The 22,934-nt window shown below is 46.7% G+C and overlaps 1 protein-coding gene across 2 annotated transcripts in view; it reads left to right on the top strand.

The window, feature by feature from the left end:
* Window positions 1-4,680: 4,680 nt before the first annotated feature.
* NGEF (neuronal guanine nucleotide exchange factor) overlaps window positions 4,681-22,934 on the top strand; it is a 74,721-nt gene continuing 56,467 nt past the window's right edge. Inside the window, exons 1-2 of one of the 2 annotated variants that reach the window (XM_025935221.2) lie at window positions 4,681-4,962; window positions 7,612-7,726. In XM_025935221.2, the coding sequence (XP_025791006.1) occupies window positions 4,692-4,962; window positions 7,612-7,726 (386 nt within the window). In that variant the 5' untranslated portion in view covers window positions 4,681-4,691. Of the gene's footprint in view, window positions 4,963-7,274; window positions 7,294-7,611; window positions 7,727-22,934 lie in introns of those variants that run through there. The other variant, XM_086719962.1, reaches the window with a different exon arrangement.

The following is a 22,934-nucleotide window of genomic DNA, read 5'->3' as shown; positions in this document are numbered from 1 at the left end:
CCACCTCCGTCTCCCATGTGCCCTGACCTCCCAGGCTACTGACTCATGTGGGGAGGCCCCCTGGCCCTCAGCCTAACGCTGGGAGGTTTAACAGTCACCCTTGGCTCATGTGCCCGAAGCCACACAGCTAGCACAGAGAACAGACTAGAACCCCCACTCCTGCCTCTGATTCATCCCTGCCAGCCTTCAACCAATCTTTACAACAGCATCTTTTAACCACATCACATGGAGTCCAGGTTCCCCCAGCAAACAAGTCAGACAGATGGGGGTGTGGTCCTCGCCATGCCATTTGCTGGCTGTGTGATCCCAGGCAAGGTGCCAGAGCTCTCCGACTTGCGGCTTCCTTATCTGTAAAGCAGTGGTAATTAGCACGTGGACCTCAGGGAGGTAATTCATCCATTTGTTCATTGCTGTGAATGACCACGGTTTACAGGGTGCTGTTGTGTGCCCAGCACCAGAGACAGCACTGAGCAGAAGAGACCATATCCTGTCCTTCAGGAGCTTCCTAAGAAGGAAATGTGGGCAGAGGCGGAGCAAAGACATGTAAACACTGCCAGCAGGTGCCAGGCATGGACAACACATCAGCAGGGCTCAGTTGAGTGAGTGAGTGGATGAATGAATGAATGACACAAATACAGCTTCTCCACAAGCCCTCCCTGTTCCAATCACAAAGGTACCCCATGCTCGTCCACCCTGAAGCCACCTGGAACAGAGAGATGTGGGCTTAAGGCCACTGAGGAGTTTAAGAAAATCATGAGGAGAAGGGAGGAGGGTTGCCGGGCTCTCCAGCAGTTAATGGATCTAGAAGAATTGGAGTCATTATAAAAATATTTCAGATGTAGAACACATTGCCTGAAATAGGCAATAATTGAGGTGGAATCAGAGTTGTTTTTCAGAGTTCCACAATTTTTCAGTGTGTGTGTGTGTGTGTGTGTGTGTCTTAAAGATGGAATACATTTTCTCAGGGTTTCAGAGACCTGCCCCTTACAGACAATGATACAGAAGGTTTGAGAACAACCCCAGGGCTCTTACCATGCCGTGAGCTTCCCTCTCAGGGCTCTCTGAGCCGCGCTGGATCTCAGATTTGGAGAGCCAGCTAGGAGCCACAGCAACACGCACCTGCACCCACGTTTTCTGGATGAGACATTGAGGCCCATACTTGCCCAGTGTAAGCAGGTGATTACAGACAGCAGAAAATGGATATTCAAACCCAAGTCCCCTGCTTCCCAGCCAAATGCGCTTCACTGGACATCGTGCAGGCTTCCGTGAGCTCACAACAACGCCCGGCCAACACTGGCAGTCAGCACTGATACAACCAGGCTGAATCTCCAGTGGATCGTGCCAACCAAAGGGAGCCAGACGCCCGAGGCTCCCTGCCGCGTAGTTCTATCTCCAGGACAGCCAGGCAAAGGCAAATGGGAAATGTACACAGATGGGTGGTCACCAGTGGGTGCGGTGGGGGGGAGGGGGGGGGTGCCGACTGTAGTGGGGCACAGGGAAATTTTGGGGTGAGAATGTGTCCTGTATCTTGATCAGGGTGGTGGTTACACTAAATGTACACATTCGCCAAAACTCCTAGAACCCACACATTAACGAGGGCCAAATCTACTGTGTGTAAATTATACCACCATTTTTAAAAAAGCAACCTAGGGGCGCCTAGGTGGCTTAGTCAGTTGAGCATCCGACTTCAGCTCAGGTCACGATCTCGCGGTCCGTGAGTTCAAGCCCCGCGTCAGGCTCTGGGCTGATGGCTCGGAGCCTGGAGCCTGCTTCCGATTCTGTGTCTCCCTCTCTCTCTGCCCCTCCCCCGTTCATGCTCTGTCTCTCTCTGTCTCAAAAATAAATAAATGCTAAAAAAAAAAAAAAAAAAAATTTAAAAAGCAACCTAAAATAATACGTGGTGATGATAAGAATCATCATCTTCAATGCCAAAACCCGGTCTGTGTTCAGGGCCACGACGTGGAGGCCTTGGAGATGCTCTCGGTCAGAGCAGGGAGATGCCCTGCTCCTAACAGTCAGCTTCAGACACTCTTCCCAGGAGGTTTTTCAACTGCACACCCCCAAATCAGCATGCCCCAACCCCAAGCGGGCTTTGCTTCCTCTTACCTCGCAGGCAGTGAGTGGCATTGACCTGCCCCGTCGCCCTGGCCCATCGCCTGCCGTTGGGACGGCCCCTCCCTGCTGCTCCCCAAACCTCCGTGTGTCACCGATCCTGTCATTCCTCTTGCACACCTTCCCCGCCCCAGCATCGACCTGCCACGCCTGGTGATACCTGTGTGATACCTGCCCTCTGGCCTTGGGCCCCCAGCCCAGCCTGCCCAGAGCTCCTGGGGCCCTGCCACCTCCTCACCCACGGTCAGCAAGGACGCGCTCAGAGCTCCCTGACCTGGTTCAGGGACCTCCACGGACTGGCCCCAGCACACAGTTAACTCCTGCACTGCCTGCTCCCCTGCCAACTGCAGCCACAGGACCTCTGCCCACTTGCTGCCCCCAGATCAAGCTGAGAACAGCCTTAGCACCAGAGTTCGACCCTTAGGAGGCATAAAGGCAAGGGAAAGGGGGGAGAAGATGTCAGTGAGTCAGGCGTCCTAACATCCTAAAAACCTCAATGGCTTCCGTCTGGACGCGGCCAGCAATGGGCAATTCACTGCCCCTCGCCACCCCCCAGAGCAGCCGCTCGCCTTCCGCCAGCTCTGAAATCCAGAGCTGAAGTCTGTCCTTGCCTGTGGTCTGAATTCGCCCCGCTCCCTGCCCCAGACCCCAGAGAGCAGTTGTGTGACGACCTTGACCTCAGCCCTCCTGGGTCTTCTCTCCCAACCCGAGCTCAGGGCACACAGCCTCCCCGTCCATTTGGCCAGAGCAGAAGCCTCTCATTCTCTCTCTCTCTCATCCCCTTGCTGGGAATGGAAACCGCCCCTCCTGCCTGCGGGCTGTGGGTTCCTTGCCACGTTTGTAATAAACTCTGCCCTCCCAGCTACTCCTGAGAGGGATGTCCCTCCAGATGTGACCTCTTGGCCACTCGTCTCTGGCCACCTGAAATCACAGCTCTACTGTCTGAGGCAAAGGATTAGCCAGCAGGATGGGACCTCTCCAATAGATCCCGCAGGGCATACCTGGCATTTAGGGATCGGGACATGAATGCTGGGACTACTGGGGGCTTGCTGGGGTCACGCAGCTGGCCCTGGTGCCGAAGGAGCTCCCTAGGCCCCCACAAGTCGGGTCAAGCTGCCCCAAGGCAGGCCCTTGTCTTAGTGCTCTCTGCCCTCTAACACCTTAACACTTGTTTCGCTTGGCTGATTATTTATGGGCAGGGTCATTAATCAAACATCCTCAGACTCGCAGGCAGGTAGGAAAGGAGGCGACATCCCAAGACAAACCTCCTGTATCTGTGTCATTAGGCAAAAAAAAAAAAAAGATTTAAAAAGATATGCTCTGCCTGGAGCAAGGGCAGCCACCCTCCTGAATATTCTAAGATCACCTGACCACCTGCCCTGAAAGGGATTTGGACTGAGGCGAGGGGAGGAGAAGGGGGTTGGGAACTCGCCCATGAGGAACCTGGAGGGCGGGGCTCGGGGAAGCCGAGCACTAGCGTGAGCAGAGGGGGGCGGTGGGAAGCGGGGTGCCTCAAGCCCAGGTCCCCATTCTTTACGTTTTACAGAGGAAAACGGAGGCAGAAAAGGCGGTTCTTAAGCTTTCCTGAGTCTCTAAAGTCGTTGACCACGTAATAGAAGTTCTGCACCTGTAATCAAGAAAGATGTACCTGCACATGTACCGCCTCTGCATACAATTTAAGGACCACTTAAACCTCCACAGAGTCCGTGGGACCCCAGGTTCTGAACCCTCGGAGGGATGGGAAGCCACAGAGATCGCGAGCGTGCTTTCCTGTCTGCACACCGTCCTAACCGGCGTATGCTCCGCTCGAGGATCCACCTGGTCCCTCGCCACTCTGAGAGCCCGTACCCTAGAAGGCCCATGTTGGGAAGAAACTGGGGTTTGCCTGGACAGTCCTGGTGTAATCCTATTACACCCCTTTTCCTATGAAGAGGGCCCTGGTTCAGATGATATCCACTAATGGTCACCCCAGAGGGAGGGAACCGTTCTGTTACCCAAGTCGGTGGGGTGGGGGAGGCCTCGTCCCCGCAGCAGCCAGACATCATCCTAGCAGAGAGGCCACTAATCCATAACTAGACCCAGCCGCCAGAGGACGGCAAGAGGTTTGTCCTCGCAGGATTCAAGTTTTGCATCCCCGAATTCACTGTTGTGTGACCACTACTCGCTGATGGCCCTTTTGAGTTTCCCCAAGACTTTAGTTTTGAGTCTGTTCATACGTCTTCCCTTTCTTTGCTTTGGTTTCCTGGAGTTCTCCTGTTTTTGCACTCTCTCTCTTGAATGACTCAGAAGATGTTTACTTGAAAGCTAGTTATACAAGCCACTTGAAGCATTTTCCCCAAAGCACATCCTATGAATAGAATAAACAAACCTCAATTCTAAAATGATACTTGAGTGCGTCCAAAATTACAGTGGTTAAACTGTAATTTTCATTGACAAAGACACAGCCACCCAGATATGCCGATTATTCCAAATTTCATCAAATCTGAATGGGAGTGGAAGGCCAGGCTCGGAATGGAATATTTCGCCCCGATGACCCTAACTGCAAAGTGTTCTCTTTCTGTTCCAAAGTGCTCAAACCGATGGAGCTGGAGAAGATGTCTGAAGGTTTGAAAAAGCCCTGGAAGAAACTGATGAGTGGTCCTCGGGAGACTGATGACGAACGGGCCAAGGTGAGACCCGACGTAGCCTCAGAAGAGGGAACGCCCCATGCCCTGGACCGAGAGACACAAGACACAGAAGCCCACGGCTTCATCCGAATTCAGAGAAACTCCATCTTCAATCGCTCCGCGAGACGCAGAAGCAAAGGCAAGGCCAGAGACGCTCCTGAACAGAACACCCGCCACCCGGCAGGTCAGTACCATGGGCCGCTGGCACAGCTGTCCCTTGACACGCAGGTGAAGCCATCAGGGCTGAAAGGCCCTGATGAAAATAAAGAAGAATAAGAGGCCTTGCAACCTAGCAAGGACAGGTCCATTAAAGGAAACATTTTGAAGTTGTTACCTAAAGAATTCAAATTCCCCCAAGATGATGATGAGGGTCCTTCAGGAGAAAGTGTTGACCCAAACTGTAAGATAAGACTGGCTTCTATCGAAAAGAGACAGCTTGCTCTAGGACTCAACAGAACACCCAGATGTGCATGCATCCCAGCAGGGAGGCTTGGAGCTGTCCACATTTGGGTGCGTCTGGGGACAGGAGTTTCCTGAGTGGTGACATCTCACCCTTGTTCTCTCACTGGTGCTGCGACGGCCAGAGCTCCTGCTGTCCTGGGAATATCTGAGATGAATACCTCGGGAATAGCTTTGCAGCTGGATTCCTTAATCTTTTAACCCAGCTCCTAGTATATCTGCCCGAAGTATATTTTATCTGCCCGAAGTGTATTTCTTGAGCAGAATGAAGCTCAGAAACTTTTACAAACGGGGGAGTTGTCAGAGCTACGACTGAAATACTATATTCGTGGAAGCTGGGTGAATGGTACATTATATTACTCTCTTGACTTTCGTGTGTGTTCGAAAATCTTAATAAATTAAAAGTTAGAAACGCACCCACACACAAAGGAAGTTAGAGTCTCTGCCCTTGAGGGACCCACAATATTGTGATGATGTCATTCTACTGCAAGTGATGCATCAAAGTTTACAAGAGAGGTAACGGCAAAAAACGAGACCCTTCTGGTGGGGTTAGGAAAGATTCGTCAAAGAAGATGATATTTTAGACGAGTCGTGAAGGGTGCATAAGGTCATGGCCAGAGAGAGAACAGGAGCTAACTTGGCTGAGCACTTGTAGGTACTCAGTGCTAAGGGTCCCCTTACTATCCCCATTTCACAGATTAAAAAAAAAAAAAACCCTGAAGCAAACAGAAATTGAGTCACTTACCCTAAATCACACAGCTAGTGCGTGGCCGGGCTTGAACTGGAGTTTAGATCCTTCTAGTCCCAAAGCCTGTGCATGGGGAGAAGGGGTTAGGGTGGCTCTCTCTAACAGAAATATAACGCAAGCCACATACATCACGTAAAATTTTCCAGGGGCCACATTTAAAAAGGAAAAAGAAATGGCTAATATTCATTTTAACATGTTAGTGAACACCATGCATCCAAAATATTATCGTTCTATCATGTAGTCAATAATCAATATAAAAAATTTGTAATAAGACATTTTGCATTTTTTTTGCACTCAGTCTTTAAAATCTGTTGAGTATTTTATACTTACGGCCCCTCGCAATTTGCATGCTCAGTTTTCACTGGAAATATTTGATCTGGATTTAGCTTTCATAAAATGTACAGTCAGAAAAAGATTTACATATCCAGATTGTTCCAAATATCCTTAAAAGTTTTCCAATAACTGAACTGAGTATCAGTTTTTACATTTCAATTTAAACTAATTTCAGTTTTAAAAACATGAAGAATTTACTTCCTGGGTCACACCAGCCACGTTTCAAATGCATAACGGCCACACGTGGCTGACAGTGGCCCAGGGATGGCACAGGGTTAGAGCATGACAAGCAGACAGAAAAGCAGATACGGCTGCCCAAGGCCAGGGGCCGGGGTCTTTCTGAGCAGAAGCAAAGGCGAGTATCTGAGGTGAGGCTGGAGAGGGGACCCAGGTCAGGGGGGAAAGAGTTTGTGGCTTCTCAAGCGCAGTCGGGAACCCTGACGCCCATGTAGACTGGAACAGGGTCACTTCACTTCTTGCCATCATCATAGCTGCCATTTACGTCCAGACCATAAGGTTTTCATCAGACTCAGAGTTGTATTTTTAAAATGACTCCCTGTTTCCCCTCCCTGCAGTTAACTCCTAAGACAGCCCAGAGCTTTCTGATCCAGAGTCCAAGGAGAAAACGCTCCCCCTGCTCTCGCCGGGGGAGCGCACAAGCCGGGCGCGTGGCGCGGGGCTTCTCCTCCCCTCCCACACAACAAAAGAAGGCTTGTGTTCCCAGTTCCCAGTTTGTGACTTAGATGTGCGAGGTCAGCTGAATGGGTGCCCTTTCAAAGTCACACCAGAACACTGACTGACCACCCACCTACCGGCGGTCTGACGCCCCAGGGGAGGGAACTTGGCTTATTTAATATCGATTAGGACTTGGCGAAGTGACGTGTTAAAAGATTGACACGTTGCAAATGATTTTTGTTCGGTAGAAACAGTAACACCAATGGTTCTGGTTTTACTGCCCTCTCAGACATTAACCAGGTTTGTATCTAAGTTTGCAATCCCATTTCCAATATTCTTTTTTCCACTGAGTGCATCTGCACGTGTGTGTGTGTGTGTGTGTGTGTGTACATGCATGTGAAGTTTCTTGCATCATAATTATAATTTTTGTAGAGATGGCGTGCCAGGTCACCAAATACGTGCAAGCCGTGGCAAATTCCCCTCCAGGGGCGTGACCGGAAGAAAGCCCTCTTCCCTCCTTCTTCCCTCCTGGGGTGAAGCTGCTACTATGCAGAGAGAATTGCCTGAAAGGGGGAAGATGCACGTTTTCTAGCTCTCTGCCTTTCTTAAATGTCACAGGTTCACTGGAAAATGCACAGTCTGTGGATAAGCCCCTGACCGTGAATGTCCCCCAGGGCAGAATGCCTCGGTGGAGAACCCCCGTACAGCCAGACCCGGGAGCCAAGAGAACAAGGTAAGAGAGGGCAAATCAGAGGAGGGGCCAGTTCATGACAAGATGTATCAGGACCGGTTGGTGCAAAGTACGGACAGCTGCAAGGATGTCTTATGTTTGTTTGTTTAAGTAACTTTTATTTGCCTGTGTTTAAAAAAAAACAAACTTCACCATCTCCTTTAAAAAAAAAATAACCCATTGTTACTCTTCCATCATAAAACTGGGAAATCGTAGACATTACTGATTTCGAGAAGTAGAAAAGGAAAATCCCTGTGTGGTGCCACCACCCAGAGAGGCTTTAATACGTTGTATCTGTTGCAAGGTGCTTTTTTCTGTATGTTTTATGACTATTTTCTCTTCATAAAGTAGGATCTTACTATATATCCTGTCTTCAAACCTACTTAATAGTGTATCACAAACCCTTCTGCATGTTACTAAATATTTTTCTACACAATTATTCAATGGCTATAAAGTAATCTACAGTATGATAGGATTATAATTCATTAATCATGTTATGGTTGTTGGATGTTTGGGGATTGTAGCAGCTAGGACTAAATTTAGCTGCTTGTAACCAAAAAACACAGCTTAGAATGACAGAGATCTATTTGACTCTTGAGTGAAAGAAGCCTGGGGGGTTGTGACAGCAACTACTTCATGCCTTCAGCTATCAAGGTGACTGCCAGAGCTCCGGCCATCACAGCCATAGTTCAGATGGCAGGAAGAAGAAAAGCAGAGGGTGGTGGGGACTCGTGGTGGCCTACTCTGTTCTCCTCTTATGGAGCTTCCCTGAAGCCCACTCAACTACTGGTGCTTACATCTCATTGGCCCAAACTGACTGGGTCACACGGCCACCTCCATTTGCGCGCCAGGAAAGCCGGGAAATGTATCTCTTTCAAACCAGGTCTGTTTCCACCTCCGGAAATTGGCTCCACACCAAGGAATAAAAGAGAATGGATACGGGGGGAGGCAACAGCACTCTCCGACCCAAGGGAGTTCCAATTTTTTGCTGGTCTATAAGCCACACTATGAGAAATATCGTCGTGGCAAAATCCTGACACCCATTCCTCCTTATTTCCTTAAGTTCTTAGAAACTTCGCACCTTCTACAAATCCCTGGTTACAGGGAAGTCGTGTTCCCATATTTGTGCTGGGGAAGTACGGGATAGACATCCTGTCGCAGAAACAGGTGGTGGGCATTCTTTTGCTCCCTGACACGGCTTTGACCGCAGGCCCTTGATTATACATATAATCATTTAAATACATAACTTAATAAAAAATATATATACGGACCTATTTCACTTACACGTAATTATATAATAAAGGCAGCTGACTCCTGTTGCCTCTGTTCTGGCTTAAGAGCCAAAGAACGACACCGTAAATATCTTCCCACCCACACAGGACGCTCTACAGATGGTGGCGGAAGTCACTCTTAGCTCGTCCCTCTTGTCCAGGGGTCAGCAGGAGTGACAGTACAAATATTTCACAAGCAGGACCCAACACTGCTGTCCCAGGGGAGTAGCGAAAAGGGAAAGGACTCAGGACATGGCTATTTCCCAAGCAGCACACAAATGTTTCCATATTTTCACAATCAATAAAAAAGAGGGTGAGGCTAAGGAGACTGGTTGCCGGGCTTTGTTTTTGCTGGGGGATCATTGTCAGAGTTCTGGGAGCTGCCCACACCTTCCCACGGGGGTTCCCCCTTGTAGTTGCTGGGGCTCCCTGGAGAGACAGAGCCAGCAGGATGTGGAGAGAGAGGGTGGGGGACGTTCCATGTAAGGAACTGGTTCACAGTTGTGGAGGCTTGATGAGTGCAGAATCCGCTCGGTGAGTCTGGGGCCGGAGACTCAGGGAAGAGCCACAGTCGGAGTCCAGAGGAGGCCCGCCGCACAATTCCTTTTTGCTCTGTGAGGTTACTTAGTCTTTGTTCTATTAAGACCTTCAACTGTTTAGATGAGGCCCACCCACATTATGGAGGATAAACTGCTTTGCTCAAAGTCCACTGACTTAAGTGTTCATCTCAAAAGACATCTTCACAGAAACACCCAGAATGATATTTGACCAAATATCTAGGCACCATGGCCCAGCCAAGTTGACACCTGAAATTAACGATCATATCCCCCATTTTCACCCTAGTGAGGGGGGTTTCAAGAGATCTCTGTAATCGGGGGGGGGGGGGGAGGCGGTGTGGAACACAAGGACCAGAACCTGGTTTGCTCCTGGAAACATCTAGAGATGAGCTGGCTGACGGCCTCATGGAAGGGGTGGGGAGAGGGCAGAGCAGGGAGTGAGGGGCATCTACCCCAAAGGCAAGGCAGGGGCACATGTTTTCTTGGAGCCAAGTATAGATCTCAAGGGAGGGGACCAGCCATGAATCACTTTGGAAAGGACTCCACCCAACACGGCTTCCTGCTAGGGGCCAGGTGGATCTTGGCAGAACGCAGCCGAAAGTGGCCGGCTCGAGAGCTTTGCACCCGCCAAAGAACCATGGCCAGAGACCCCCAGTGAGGTATCTCCAAGGAGCTCCCCACAAGTGCCCCACTTTGAGGGCCCAAACAGCAGCTGGGGGGGGGGGGGCGGGCAGGAGACGACAGGGCAGGAAGCAGAAGCTTCCCAGCTGTGGCCGGCACTGGGAGAAGAGAAGCGTCCAGAAATAACGTTGGGGTGCACTTTTGAACACCTAGGGAAAGAGAGCATTTGTTGGTAACCCAAGAGTGACCAGAAGAGCTTTGCACGTGGTCTGCCTGAGATTTCACGCAAGGCCAAGCACAAGCAGATGGAATTGGGGATGGAGAGGAAGCCTGGGGACCCTTCTCGTTTGCACCCTCCCCAGTCCAGGGGGTCCCTGCGCATACCTCCGTCTTGTGACCTAGTGAGGACGGAGGTTCTGGGGAGCTTATGTAGGTGGATCTCAGGATCCCCGCTGTGAGATTTGTTTCTATTATGTTCTCTGAACTAGATATCTGTGGCAGGGTAAGTCACAATGTATCCGCTATGGAAAAGTTTTCTAGAGGAAAACCTCCTGATGGGCCATGGGGCTCCCAGGGCTTGAGCTATTGCTTTTTTTTTTTTTTTTTTTTTTTTAAGTTTTTATCATTGATTTCTGAGAGAGACAGAGTGCGAGTGCGGGAGGGGCTGAGAGAGAGGGAGACACAGAATCCAAAACAGGCTCCAGGCTCCCAGCTGTCTGCACAGAGCCTGACGCGGGGCTTGAACCCACGAACCGCGAGATCATGACCTGAGCCGAAGTCGGACACTTAACCGACTGAGCCACCCAGGGCCCCAAGCTATTGCTTTTAAAGGTAAAAACCAAAATGTAAGTTTCTCCTGGGAAATGTTACCCTTCGACGGTCAAGAAGCTACCACATCAGGATGCGTTAGATGTGACACGTCTGGGATAACATTTGTGGGTGCCGTGCACGAGGACCATCCATTCTCTTCTATTCCTCTGCTCACGCCTCATTTCACTAGGCACCCCAGCATTTGGAGGCTCGGACCTTTATGTAAAGTAACGTGATCCCTGCTCTGGCCCACATCCTGTGTCCCCACCTTCGCACGCCGTGTCCCTCATTCAGAGTGTCCTGGTTCCATAAGTCCAGTTGTCTCTCGCTATGTTTCCACAGACACATTCCCAGGGCCTGCAGCTACCCGCTCCTGCTGGACGCCCTTTTATTCTAAGTTGGGAAAAATAATTCTGTCACCTAGATTCATGCATGTAAATGCAGGTTTTGTGATCCAAATTTAACAGAGGACGGAAGAAAACAGAAAAGGAAAGGAAAGAACCCTCCATGGTACAAAGGCTGGAAACAACTGAGGAGGGACTAGAGCATCTACCTCATGCAGGGCCCCAAATGGTTTCTCCTTCTTTTCTGTAATTGCTACTATAGTTAGTGTCTTCGTAAAGGTAATTTTAAAGGGACTCGTTGAAGGAAATTTTACATTACAACAAAACGTGCAAATCTTGGGCACACGGTGTGATGAATGTATTAGTCAGCTCAGTTGCTGTAACAAAATAGCACAGATTGGGTGCTTAAACAGCAGACGTCGATTTTCTCCTCATTCTGGAGATTTGAAGTCCAAGATCAGGGTGCCACTGTGGTCAGACTGTGGGAGGGCTCTCTGCCTGGCTTGCAAACAGCTACTTTCTCATAGGTCCTCACGTCGTGGACAGAGAGGGAAAGCAAGGTCTGGGCTCTTCCTCTTCATGGGGTCTCATGAGGTCTCATGACCTCATCTAAACCTAATTCCAAAGGTCCTAGGGGCACCTGGGTGGCTCAGTCGGTTGAGCATCCGACTTCGGCTCAGGTCACGATCTCGTAGTCCGTGAGTTCAAGCCCCGCGTCGGGCTCTGGGCTGATGGCTCAGAGCCTGGAGCCTGCTTCCGATTCTGTGTCTCCCTCTCTCTCTGCCCCTCCCCCGTTCATGCTCTGTCTCTCTCTGTCTCAAAAATAAAAAAATAAAAGGTTAAAAAAAAATTAAAAAAAAAAAATAATTCCAAAGGTCCTACCTCCAAATACCATCACGTGGGGGGTTAGGGCTCTAACGTGTGAATTTGAGAGGGGTGGGGGACACGATTCAGTCGACAGCAATACATTTTTACATACATATACACCCACTTGACCATTGTTACATAAAAAAATTCAACTGAATGATTTTAAAGGTCTGATTGGCTTTCCTAATCCGTTCCTGAATCAGGCAGCACCCCATCCAGCAAGCAGAGGGCAGCTCTGAAGAGCGCTACAATGGGAAGGGTTTTTCGAGGCAAGACAAGAATATCATAAACAGGAAGAAAGGATTATTTCAGGAGCGGTCACCTTCATTTGGGGACAAAAGGGTTTCAGCTGGTGGATTACCTCATCTTCCTTTCGGGGGTGAAGAGGGCCCAGGTGACAGATCATCTTATCCGTGCTGATCAAAAACTTCCTGGCTGACCAGGTACAGGCTATAGTCCTGGGGTCTTGAAACTCCCATTAGGTTAAGTGTTGAATCTTGGTTTAATGACTTAGGGTCTTAACCTCAGTGGCACCATCTTGGGCCTGTGATTTTCTTTTTAACACCATCAACCAGACCAAGAAACAACATTTCCATTGGCCCATGAGTCTCCCTAAGACTCTTTTTTTTTCTGGTCAATACCTAGCCCTCTCACCCATCACCATTTTCTGACCTCCATCACCATTTGCTTAGTTTTGCTGTTTCTTTTTTTTTTTAATTTTTTTTTCAACGTTTATTTATTTTGGGGACAGAGAGAGACAGAGCATGAACGGGGGAGAGGCAGAGAGAGAGGGAGACACAGAATCGGAAACAGGCTCCAGGCTCTGAGCCATCAGCCCAGAGCCCGACGCGGGGCTTGAACTCACAGACCGCGAGATCGTGACCTGGCTGAAGTCGGACGCTTAACCGACTGCGCCACCCAGGCGCCCCATGCTGGTTCTTGACCTTCATGGGAATGCGATCGATCACACGGTGTGCATGCAATGGTGTCTGACCTTCTGAACATATTTTTTCCAGATTCATCAATGTATCTACATCAGATTGCTCTTTTTATTGCTGAGAAGTATCACCACTATTTGGCTTAACAGTATTAGGAAGAGCCAAATAATGTTTCAAAACAGTTGTACTATTCCACACTCCTACCAGCAAGATATCAAAATACTGGTCACACCAGGTGCTGGCCAACTCTGCACCTGTTCTGATATATTGAAGTTCCTCAATGTGGTTTTAGTTTGTATGTTGCTGATGACAAATGATGTTGAATCCCTTTTCGTATACTCATTGGTCATTCACATATCTTCTTTTGTGAAGTTCCTCTTCAAGTCTTTTGTGCATTTTTTTTAATTTTATGTTTTTAATTTTTAGTAATTCTTTATATATCTTGAAGACAAGTCCTTGGTCAAATATAGATAGATATAGATATAGATACAGATACAGATACAGGTACAGATATAGATATAGATATTCTACCAGTCTGGGGCTTCTCTTTTAATATTCTTGTCCTTTAATGATCAGAAATTTTCATCTTGATGAAGACTAATTTATCAATTTTTTCCCTTGCTTTTCCTTTTCCATCCTAAGAGATATTTAACTACTTCGAAGTCATAAAAATATTCTATGTTTTTCTTATAAGAACGTTGTACTTTGGGGTGCCTTGGTGGCTCAGTCAGCTGGGCGTCTGACTCTTGATTTTGGCTCAAGTCATGATCTCGTAGTTAGTGGGTTTGAGCCCCACGTCCGGCTCTGCCACTGCTTGGGATTCTCCCTCTCTCTCTGTCTCTCTCTCTCTCTGTCCTTCCTCCACTCCCTCTCTCTCTCAAAATAAATAAACAAACTTAAAAAAAAAAAAGAGCTTTATACTTTTAGCTTTCCCATTTAGGTCTGTGCTCCATATGCATACAAGTTGCTCTAGAGTCATTTATTTATTTATTTAGTAGATTTTTTTTTAATTTTTATTTATTTTTGAGAGAGAGAAAGAGTGCGAGCAGGGGAGGAGCAGAGAGCAAGAGGGAGACACAGAATCCGAAGCAGGCTCCAGGCTCTGAGCTGTCAGCACAGAGCCGGATGAGGGGCTCAAACCCACGAACTGTGAGATAATGACCTGAGCCGAAATCAGACGCTTAACTGACTGAGCCACTCAGGCGCCCCCCCCCCCCCCAAAAAATCCGCTGACTGCAGACATGGGGATCTTTTCTGGACTTTTATTCTGTTTTATTGATCTAAGTGCTTTTCCTTATGCCAATATCACACTGACTTAAATACTGTAGCTTTATACTAAGTCTTAAAATCTGGTAGTGAAAGCTCTCCTACTTTGTTCTTTTTAAAGATTGTCTTGGATATTTTCAGTCCTTTGCATTTCCATATAAATTTTAGAATCACTTTGTCAATTTCTAAAAAAAAAAAAAAAAAAATGTCTGCCAGGATTTTGGTTAAGATTGCATCGTCTCTCTCTATAAATTTGGATATCACTGACACCTTAATATTAGCACCTTAAATTGTTCCATCTATGAACATGTCCTAACCTTCTGTTTATTTAGATTTTTTTTAAATTAACCCAGCAACCATTTGCAGTTTTTAGCATTGAGGATTTACACATATTTTAATCGCATTGTTCTGAGGATTTTAACGCTTTTGATCCTATTTTAAATGCCAGTGTTTTGTAATTTCACTTTTCAATTGTTCACTGGTAGTATGTTCAAATACAATTAATTTTTGCATGGCTACCTAGCATCCTGTGACCTTGATACATCACTTATTAGCTCTAATTATTTGTATATTTCTTTGATTTTTCTATGCACACAACACTGCCATCTGTGAATGAAGATGGCTTTAGTTCTTCTTTTCCCCCAAGTTTCATGCCTTCTCCTTGTTTTTTCTTGCTTTATTGCAGTGGCAAAGTCTCCATTACAAGGCTGGATAGACGTGCTGTGGGTAGATATCCCTATTTTAAGTCCTGGTCAAGAATGCTTTGATTGCAAAGACCAGAAACCTACTTAAACGTGTTCAAGTAGAAGAGGGATATTGAACAACTTAAATTTGTTCAAGTGAAAAAAGGATGCTGGAATCCTGAAGAATCCAAGTATAAAAGATAAAACCCAGCTTTACAGAGATGGAAAAGCTATCAGGAACCAGAGCCACTTTCTGGTTAGAAGGCCACGGAAGGCCATGGCCTCCATTCCTCTCTACTTCTCTCTATGGACTGCTCTATTCTCCTGCTCTCCCCCAGACCAGCTTCTTCTCGCTGCCTATCAGCTGGTGCATGACCCAAAATGGCAGATATGGACAGCATGACCTTTCAGTTTGGTTCTCCACAGCGAGTGGATACCTCCTTTTGTGTCTCTCAGAGAGAAAGACTTTCTAAAGAAAAGAATCTGGTTGGCCAAATGTTTATCGCTGGGCCAATCGCTTAAAAGAATAGGAGGTAGGATCAATGGGGCCATTCCCAGGTATCACAGGGAACCATGTTTGGGAGTATCTTGGAGATGTCTGTGAAGGATAGCCAGGCACCCAAAACACACCCAGTGTAGTAGAGTCTGGGTCTCCTGCACACGAGGATGCCAAAGGGGACATGAGTAAGGTAAGGAGCAGCAGAATGCAGGTAGGAACAGTAGGGACTGGAGGCAGTAGGTTAGAAGACTGAGGTCCTCTGAAACTCAGAGTGGCCCAGGAACCAGTCCTCCAGTTTGCAAGAAGCTTGGATGGTGCTGCTCTGGAGTGTGTGACCTTCTTAGTCAGTGCCTGCCTCCAGAGGTTCTAGAATTGTCCACAACACACCCAAGGGTGTCCTGCAAGTCTTCTTTCATAGGCCAATGACAGCAGTGTCACAGGGCTGCTGAACAAGAGGGAAGCACAATTACTGTAGACAAATGTGCTATAAAGAGGGGTGCAGGAAGGGAACTAACATTTGTTGAGTGCCTTTATGTGCATCATCTCTTTAAATTCTCTTATCATGGAGTGCCTGGGTGGTTCAACCAGATAAGCATCCGACTCCGGCTTGGGTCATGATCTCATGGGTTCATGAGTTGGAGCCCCATATTGGGCTCTGTGCTGACAGCTCAGAGCCTGGAGCCTGCTTCGCATTCTGTGTCTCCCCCTCTCTCTGCCCCTCCCCAGCTCGTGCTGTCTGTCTGCCTCTCTCTCTCTGTCTCTCTTTCTGTCAAAAATAAATAAATACTAAAACAATTTTAAAAAATAAATTCTTGTTGTTATCCCCATTTCACAGACAAGAAAACTAAGACTCAACAAAAGTTGGCAACTAGGTCACCTGTGCACAGCTGGTGAGACAGTTAGACCATGAACCCCGGGCCCCACACACCATGATCTCTCACTTCCCAGGCTGCCCCAGATGAAAGTGCTGCCAGGATAAACTTGGCTGTAAGAAGGAGGGTGTTCCTATTAACCTACTCACAGGGGCAAAGTCAGGAGGCACAGGGAGCCTCCTCTGTCTAGTCCACTGCCAGCTTGGTCCCTTAGGGGTTCTCTCAAGTCAAAGCATTGCACATTGGGTCTTTACTATAGCTGCAATGTCACAAATCAGGGTTCTAGTCCCAGAAATCATGTCATATCATAAACTACCAAATTGACAGATAGATAGATAGAACAGAACTAAAACATGAACTTTTATAAATTGACATTTCTACATCAAATTAAGCTACATTATACAATTTCATGGGAACACTTTTTCTGCATGAACTGAGCAGGCTGATGCTTAAAATATTTGTCCACTGATCTTCCAACCAAAAATACCCTTGTCTTTTCCTGGAAGTGCTCTGAGGGAACTGCAGGAGTTCATTATTCCACGGTTGGTCAGTCTGCATTAAACATTAGAATCACCCTAGGGCTGACACTCAGGGGGAAGATAGAGGCAGCCTCACTAAGTGTTAACAACTCTGCTCGAGCTGGTTCAGCCAGACCCTCCTGACTATTAAATACTGTGACCATTATTCCTGGATCCATTTCCCAAATGGTCATTGTCATCAAATCCTTCATCGCCACCAAAGATTCATGCACGGCACTGTGAGTCTTTGAGTGCTGATACAGGGCAAGGAACAGTTTCCATATTGGAAACTGTACATGTTTCCATGGAAATGTACAAGTTCCATGTACCATAACCCTGGGGGCAGCTTGTCAGATGTTCATCAGTGCTAGTTTGGGTTGTTCCTAGGAGAGTCTGAGAGTCTTCACAAACTGTAAATGCCTATTTACTGAATAACTGAAACAAATACTGAATCACTTCAGGTTTGGGGCTGCCTCTTTTATTCAAGGAGACTACTTTCGAGCTTCGCCATTAGTCAGTCATTTGAGACAATACGGGAGCTGAAGAAATGCAGGCTGACTGTAGTCAAGCCTCTACTGATGTATGAGAAACACAGGAAAGAGAGAAACAGGAACAACATAGTACAGATGCATTCAGCAAAATCCAAACAGGACAAATGACCCAATTTCTCAACAAAGTGCAAGGAGAAAAGAAAGGGGTATTAACCAACTGCTCCGTGTAGACCCCATGTGAATCCTGTTTCGGACAAACACTCTGGGAAGGAAAGGTTCAACGCAATCAGGGAAATATTCTCAATGGGGCTTGCTTCAAAATAATCCCAGGAAGGAGTGGGTAGGAGTAGAGATGCAAGAAAATAAGTCAATCATCCATTGCTGTTGGAGGTGGGCGGTAAGTCCTTAGAGAGTTCCTTAGAGTTTTTGTCTACTTTAGTGTGTGTTTGAAATTGCCCGTAATGAAAAGTTTAATTTTTATTAGGGTTAGTTTTCTGAAAGCTGATTTAAAAAAAAAAAAAAAAAAGAAAGAAAGAAACAGGCAGGAGCTGAGGTAAAGCAATCCTCCAGTCCTGTCCCACGCCTGCCCACGTGCCCCCTTCCAGAAGGTTGGGCAGAATCATCAGCTCTCACCGCTGGCATGGTGGCCTGGGGGACATTCACTGTAGAGTCCTTTAGGCAGGAAAATGGCAAGTTTTGCTCCCTCCTAAGTACCTGGCACACATCTGACAGACCAGAGGCACTCAATATTTGCCAACGACTAATGAAGATTGATGAATGAACGAACGAATGCATGCATGCATGCAGTTTCCCCGGGCAGAGGTTTGTACCCGGGAACCTGAAGACATGCCTGTGCAGACTGGTCCAGCAGTGGCCCAAGAACGGGCAGATTAAGGTTCTTGCAAAGCCAGGTTACAATGTCACCAGGATGGGAGCACCTGGGTGGCTCAGTCAGTGAAGTGCCTGACTTTGGCTCATGTCATGATCTCCTGGTTCGCGAGTTTGAGCCCCGCATCTGGATCGCTACCGAAAGCACAGAGCCTGCTTCAGATCCTCTGTCCTCCTTTGTCTCTGCCTCTACCCCGCTGGTTCTCTCTCTCCCTCCCTCTCTCTCTCAAAAATAAATAAACTTAAAACAAACAAACACCAACAACACAAACCACATCACCAGGATGGATAAATACGCCCTGCAGCTTCAGCAAAAAAATGCAACATCTCTAGTGCACAGGGATTTGCCTGCCCGGCTGCCTTTTGGAAATAACGCACTTTCCCACCTCCCCCAGCAAGAGAGGAGGCCCAACGCCCTCAACACTAAAAATGCAAATAGAGCTTCATAATTAATTTCCTCTCTGGCTTCCCCCCACCCGGGCACTGGCTGAGGCCCCCCGGATTGCCCACCCAGTCAGTCTGTGGACCATAAACAAAAGACAGGAAAGCATTCAGAGGATCTCAGGCCACTTGGACATGGTGACTGAAGAGGTTTGAATTTTCGATCTCTGAAATTGTTTCTATTTTTACACCGTCTCAGAACAAATATAACTGTGACTTATGTTTCACAGTTTATGCAGCTAATTTCATACACTTCTGACAGCTATATCTTATTTTCAGCCGTTCTAAACTTTTTCCCCATTGGGAAGTTGAAGTTGCATATTCCCTACTCCCCCACAAGGCCTCCTTGACGTGGGCTGGGGGGACAAGTGGCCCTGGGTGGGGGCGGGGTTCGAGATGGGCGTGGTCCTCCCACTCCGGCCCCGCCCTCTTTCCCCGCCCCACCCAGAAGTGACAGGCTCAGGAACCAGCCAGCAGCTCAGATCTTAAGGGGTCATGTGGACAGTTTCTTGGCCTTGCTGACCCCCTTAACTTTTAAAATAACAGTAATAATGGCCTTTGGGCTAGGCTTGGAGCATGGATTTTACCCACTCTTATTACATCTTCAGTGTTTTAAACTACTGACACCTTCCCACTTGTTAAATGGTCCACTGGGGTTAATTTTGCCTAATTTTGCTGATTCTGGTCCATCTCAGCTGTCATTCTTTTCATTTTTAAACTTCCTTACTTGGCCCTTGTATCTTCCTTCTAATTTTCTCTCTATTTTAATCACATTTTAAATGTTTTCCTTTAGTGTTTGACTTTTATAATGATTACCACTATTAAAATTCATGGCTTCTGAATTTTATGAATTTTAATGTCAAATCCCTTCTTTTCCTTTTATTTTACTTGTATCTTACCATTTACATTCCCTAAGCTTCTGGGGTTTTGTTGGCTTTAACTTATTGTTTTATTTCCGATTTCTTTTTAACCATAATCCTTCATACGCCCTTTTATTTTGTTTGCTTGACTGTTTATAACATTAACTTTTCAGCAACCTAATTTTGGTTCTTAAATTATTTTCTTGGTTCTCTCTACCCTTCATGCATAATGTTAATTATCCTGTTTGGTTTTTTTTTTTTTTTTTTTTTATTAGTCATGGTCTTGTATCTTACTGATTGTGTTTTTTCCCAAATTCTTTTGAATTCTTAATTCGAAAATGTTTGTACCTTACGGGCTGGCTCTGGGGAGGATGTGGAAGCCTGGGTAGGGGACCTAGGAAGCCTGTCTCCCTAGGTCTCAAGACCTGACTTCGCTGACCTTCGGAGGCCCGAGAGGGTCCCCATACAGGCAAGAGATCAGAGAAGCTCAGAGCAGAATTTGAGTCCTGGGTCACCTCACACCAGCATGTGGCTTTGGGTAAATAGATCCTGCCTCTCCCCACACCTCAGTCACCTCCTACTATAAAGGAGAAGAGCTGAGTGTGAACGCAGAAATACACAGACAGGACAGGCCGAGTGTGCAAGCACGTGGAAAACTGCCCCCCTGTACCCGGGACAGGTCACAGAAGAACAGACATTGTGGTTTCATTTTTGCAAAATTCAAAACTCTGCCAAACTAAACAAGGTAGTCTGCCCAAAATGCAAAACCTGAATCTAATCACAGAAAACATCAGGAAAGTCCAAATCAAGAAACGTTCTACAAAAGAATTGGCCTGAAATCTTCGGTAAGTGTCAAGGTGAAACAAATTGAACAAAGACTTCCAGACTGAAAAAACCCAAAGAGGCCAGACACCTGAATGCAATGAGTTACCCTGGATTGGGTCTTTTTGCTATAAAGGACATTATTGGGACAATAGACAAAATTTGAATGGAGTCTGAACATTAGTTGGCCATAAAGTAGCAAAGCTGACTTCCTGATTTGGATGTTTGTATTTTGGTTACATAGGAGCTTGTCTTTGGTTGTGGAAAACACACACTAAAAAGTGTTTGATAACAGTGGCTCATTAGGTCAGCAACTGACTCCCCATCGGTTCAGGAAAAGTACTCAAGACAAAAGTTATTTGTATTATACACTTGGCCTTTGAAAGACATGGATAGGGGTCAGGGGCACTGACCTCCACACAGTCAAAACTTCACGTCTAACTTCTGACTCCCCCACAAAATTAACTACTAGTAGCCTACTATTGGTCTGAATCCCCAGTGATAACATAAATAGTTGATTAACATATTTTGTATGTGTACTACACCCTGTATTCTTATAATAAAGTGGACTAGAGAAAAGAAAATGTTACTAAGAAAAATCATAAAAGAAAATACACTTACATTATTAGCCCGTATAAAAAAAAAAATGCACATAGAAGTGGACCCACACGGTTCAAACTCATGTTCAAGGATCAGCTGTACTTATAATTTTCTAGATTCTTTCAAAATATAAAAAAGATAATCGTTTAAATGTCTTGAGGGAAAATAAAAGGCCACAGGGCTCTACATCTAGACTCCCCGGCTCTACTCTGTGTCCATCATTAACAAGGCAAGTTACTTAGTCATTCTTTCCCTTAGTTTACTCATCTTTAAATTGGAGATAATAATAATGCTTCACTCATTATATGTGTTATGAAGGAAACAATAAGTTAATATCTACAGAGCACCAAGAACAATGATTGTTACGCAACATGGGTGTTACCTGTTATTACGTCTCACTCATTTGTACGTGCTGCACTCTACCCCTCCCCCAGCCCGCCATGTGGCCTGCAGAATGCTGTTCGTACTTCAGGCCTCAGCCTCTTCCAGAAAGCCTCCCCTAACCTACCGCCCCTCCCTCGAACTCCCTGCTTCAGGCTGCATTAGAAACTCCTCTCCTGAGCTCTCATAGCACCATGTAATACCCCCATCATATATCCTAATTTATGATTTCCCCACGACTTATTTGTCTATTAGATTAGATGATGACTAGTTCCAGGGCTGGGCTGGTATCTTTATTTCCTGTCATACCCCAGGTTTAAGACAGCCGAATAAACAAATGAATGAATGACCTAGAGTCGTGCCTCCCCTGTCAGAGAGTACAAACGAAGTACCCACTTTTAAGTCATGGATGTTATTCTAGGGAGGACCCAATTCTAGGGAGCACCATTCACATTTTCAGCTATGTAAAAGGTAGCCTGGAGTTGAGCAGTGCACAGCCTGAGCTACTGTGCACCCCAGCCCTGACCACAAATGGACAGTTGCCTTCATAGATGATCTGTTCTGTTATCCATATATCAATAGGAAGGACGTATTATTTTTGTAGTTAGCTGCTCTAGGACAAAAATCATTCATTTTGGTAGATGTTTCATACATGCAGAGTGTAGAGATCCATTCATTTATATGTTCATTTCATGAATATTTATTGAGCACCTTCACTCTTCTGAGTGCTGATTTCTATCAGAAAACTCTTTATTTGGTGACTCGGGGATGTTTAGCAACCACTTCCCACAGAAGCTTCCCGGAAGACCCCAGTGTCCTAAAACCCACGGTCCAGGGGCCCACTGTTGGGCCTTAGTTGTGTAGCTCTGACGCATTCTTGCTTGGAAAGGCTTCCAGGCCTCAATTCCCTTAGTCACGCTCCATGGAGGAAACTGTGGCCTTGAGTGCACATGTCCTGGAGCAAGCCCAGAGCTGCTCTTCTAGGGAAGACGATGTCTCTGGGCAGATCATCCCCAGCAGGGGACAGGGATACTGAGGATTTTGTCCTACTTCCTAATTTTCATGAAAGGATATATGTCAGCCATCCTCTGGACTTATTTATTCATTCGTTCGTTTTGAGCATATCGGTTGTGTAGGAGTAGCTGCCTCAAATTTAAATTATCAATATCCAGGGGCACCTGGGTGACCCAGTCAGTGAAGCGTCCAACTTTGCTTAAGCGTCCATGATCTCGTGGTTCACAAGTTTGAGCCTCACATTGGGCTCTGTGCTGACAGTTCAGAGCCCGGAGCCTGCTCCGGATTTTGTCTCCCTCTCTTTCTGCCCCTCCCCCTCTCATTCTCTGCCTCTCTCAAAAATAAAACATTAAAAAATTTTTTTAATAAAGAAATAATCAATATCCAGAGGCAGATACATCAACCCCTTTACAAAGACAGGTTAATCAAAGCAATTAATTGTGTTTCTAAGACTTTCCAGCAAAAAGA

This window comes from Puma concolor, chromosome C1 (genome assembly GCF_028749965.1).
Source record: "Puma concolor isolate L17-30 chromosome C1, mPumCon1.1.hap2, whole genome shotgun sequence".
Taxonomy (NCBI): domain Eukaryota; kingdom Metazoa; phylum Chordata; class Mammalia; order Carnivora; family Felidae; genus Puma; species Puma concolor.
Note: the sequence above shows the minus strand (reverse complement) of the source record. Positions and strands in the feature narration are given on the sequence as shown.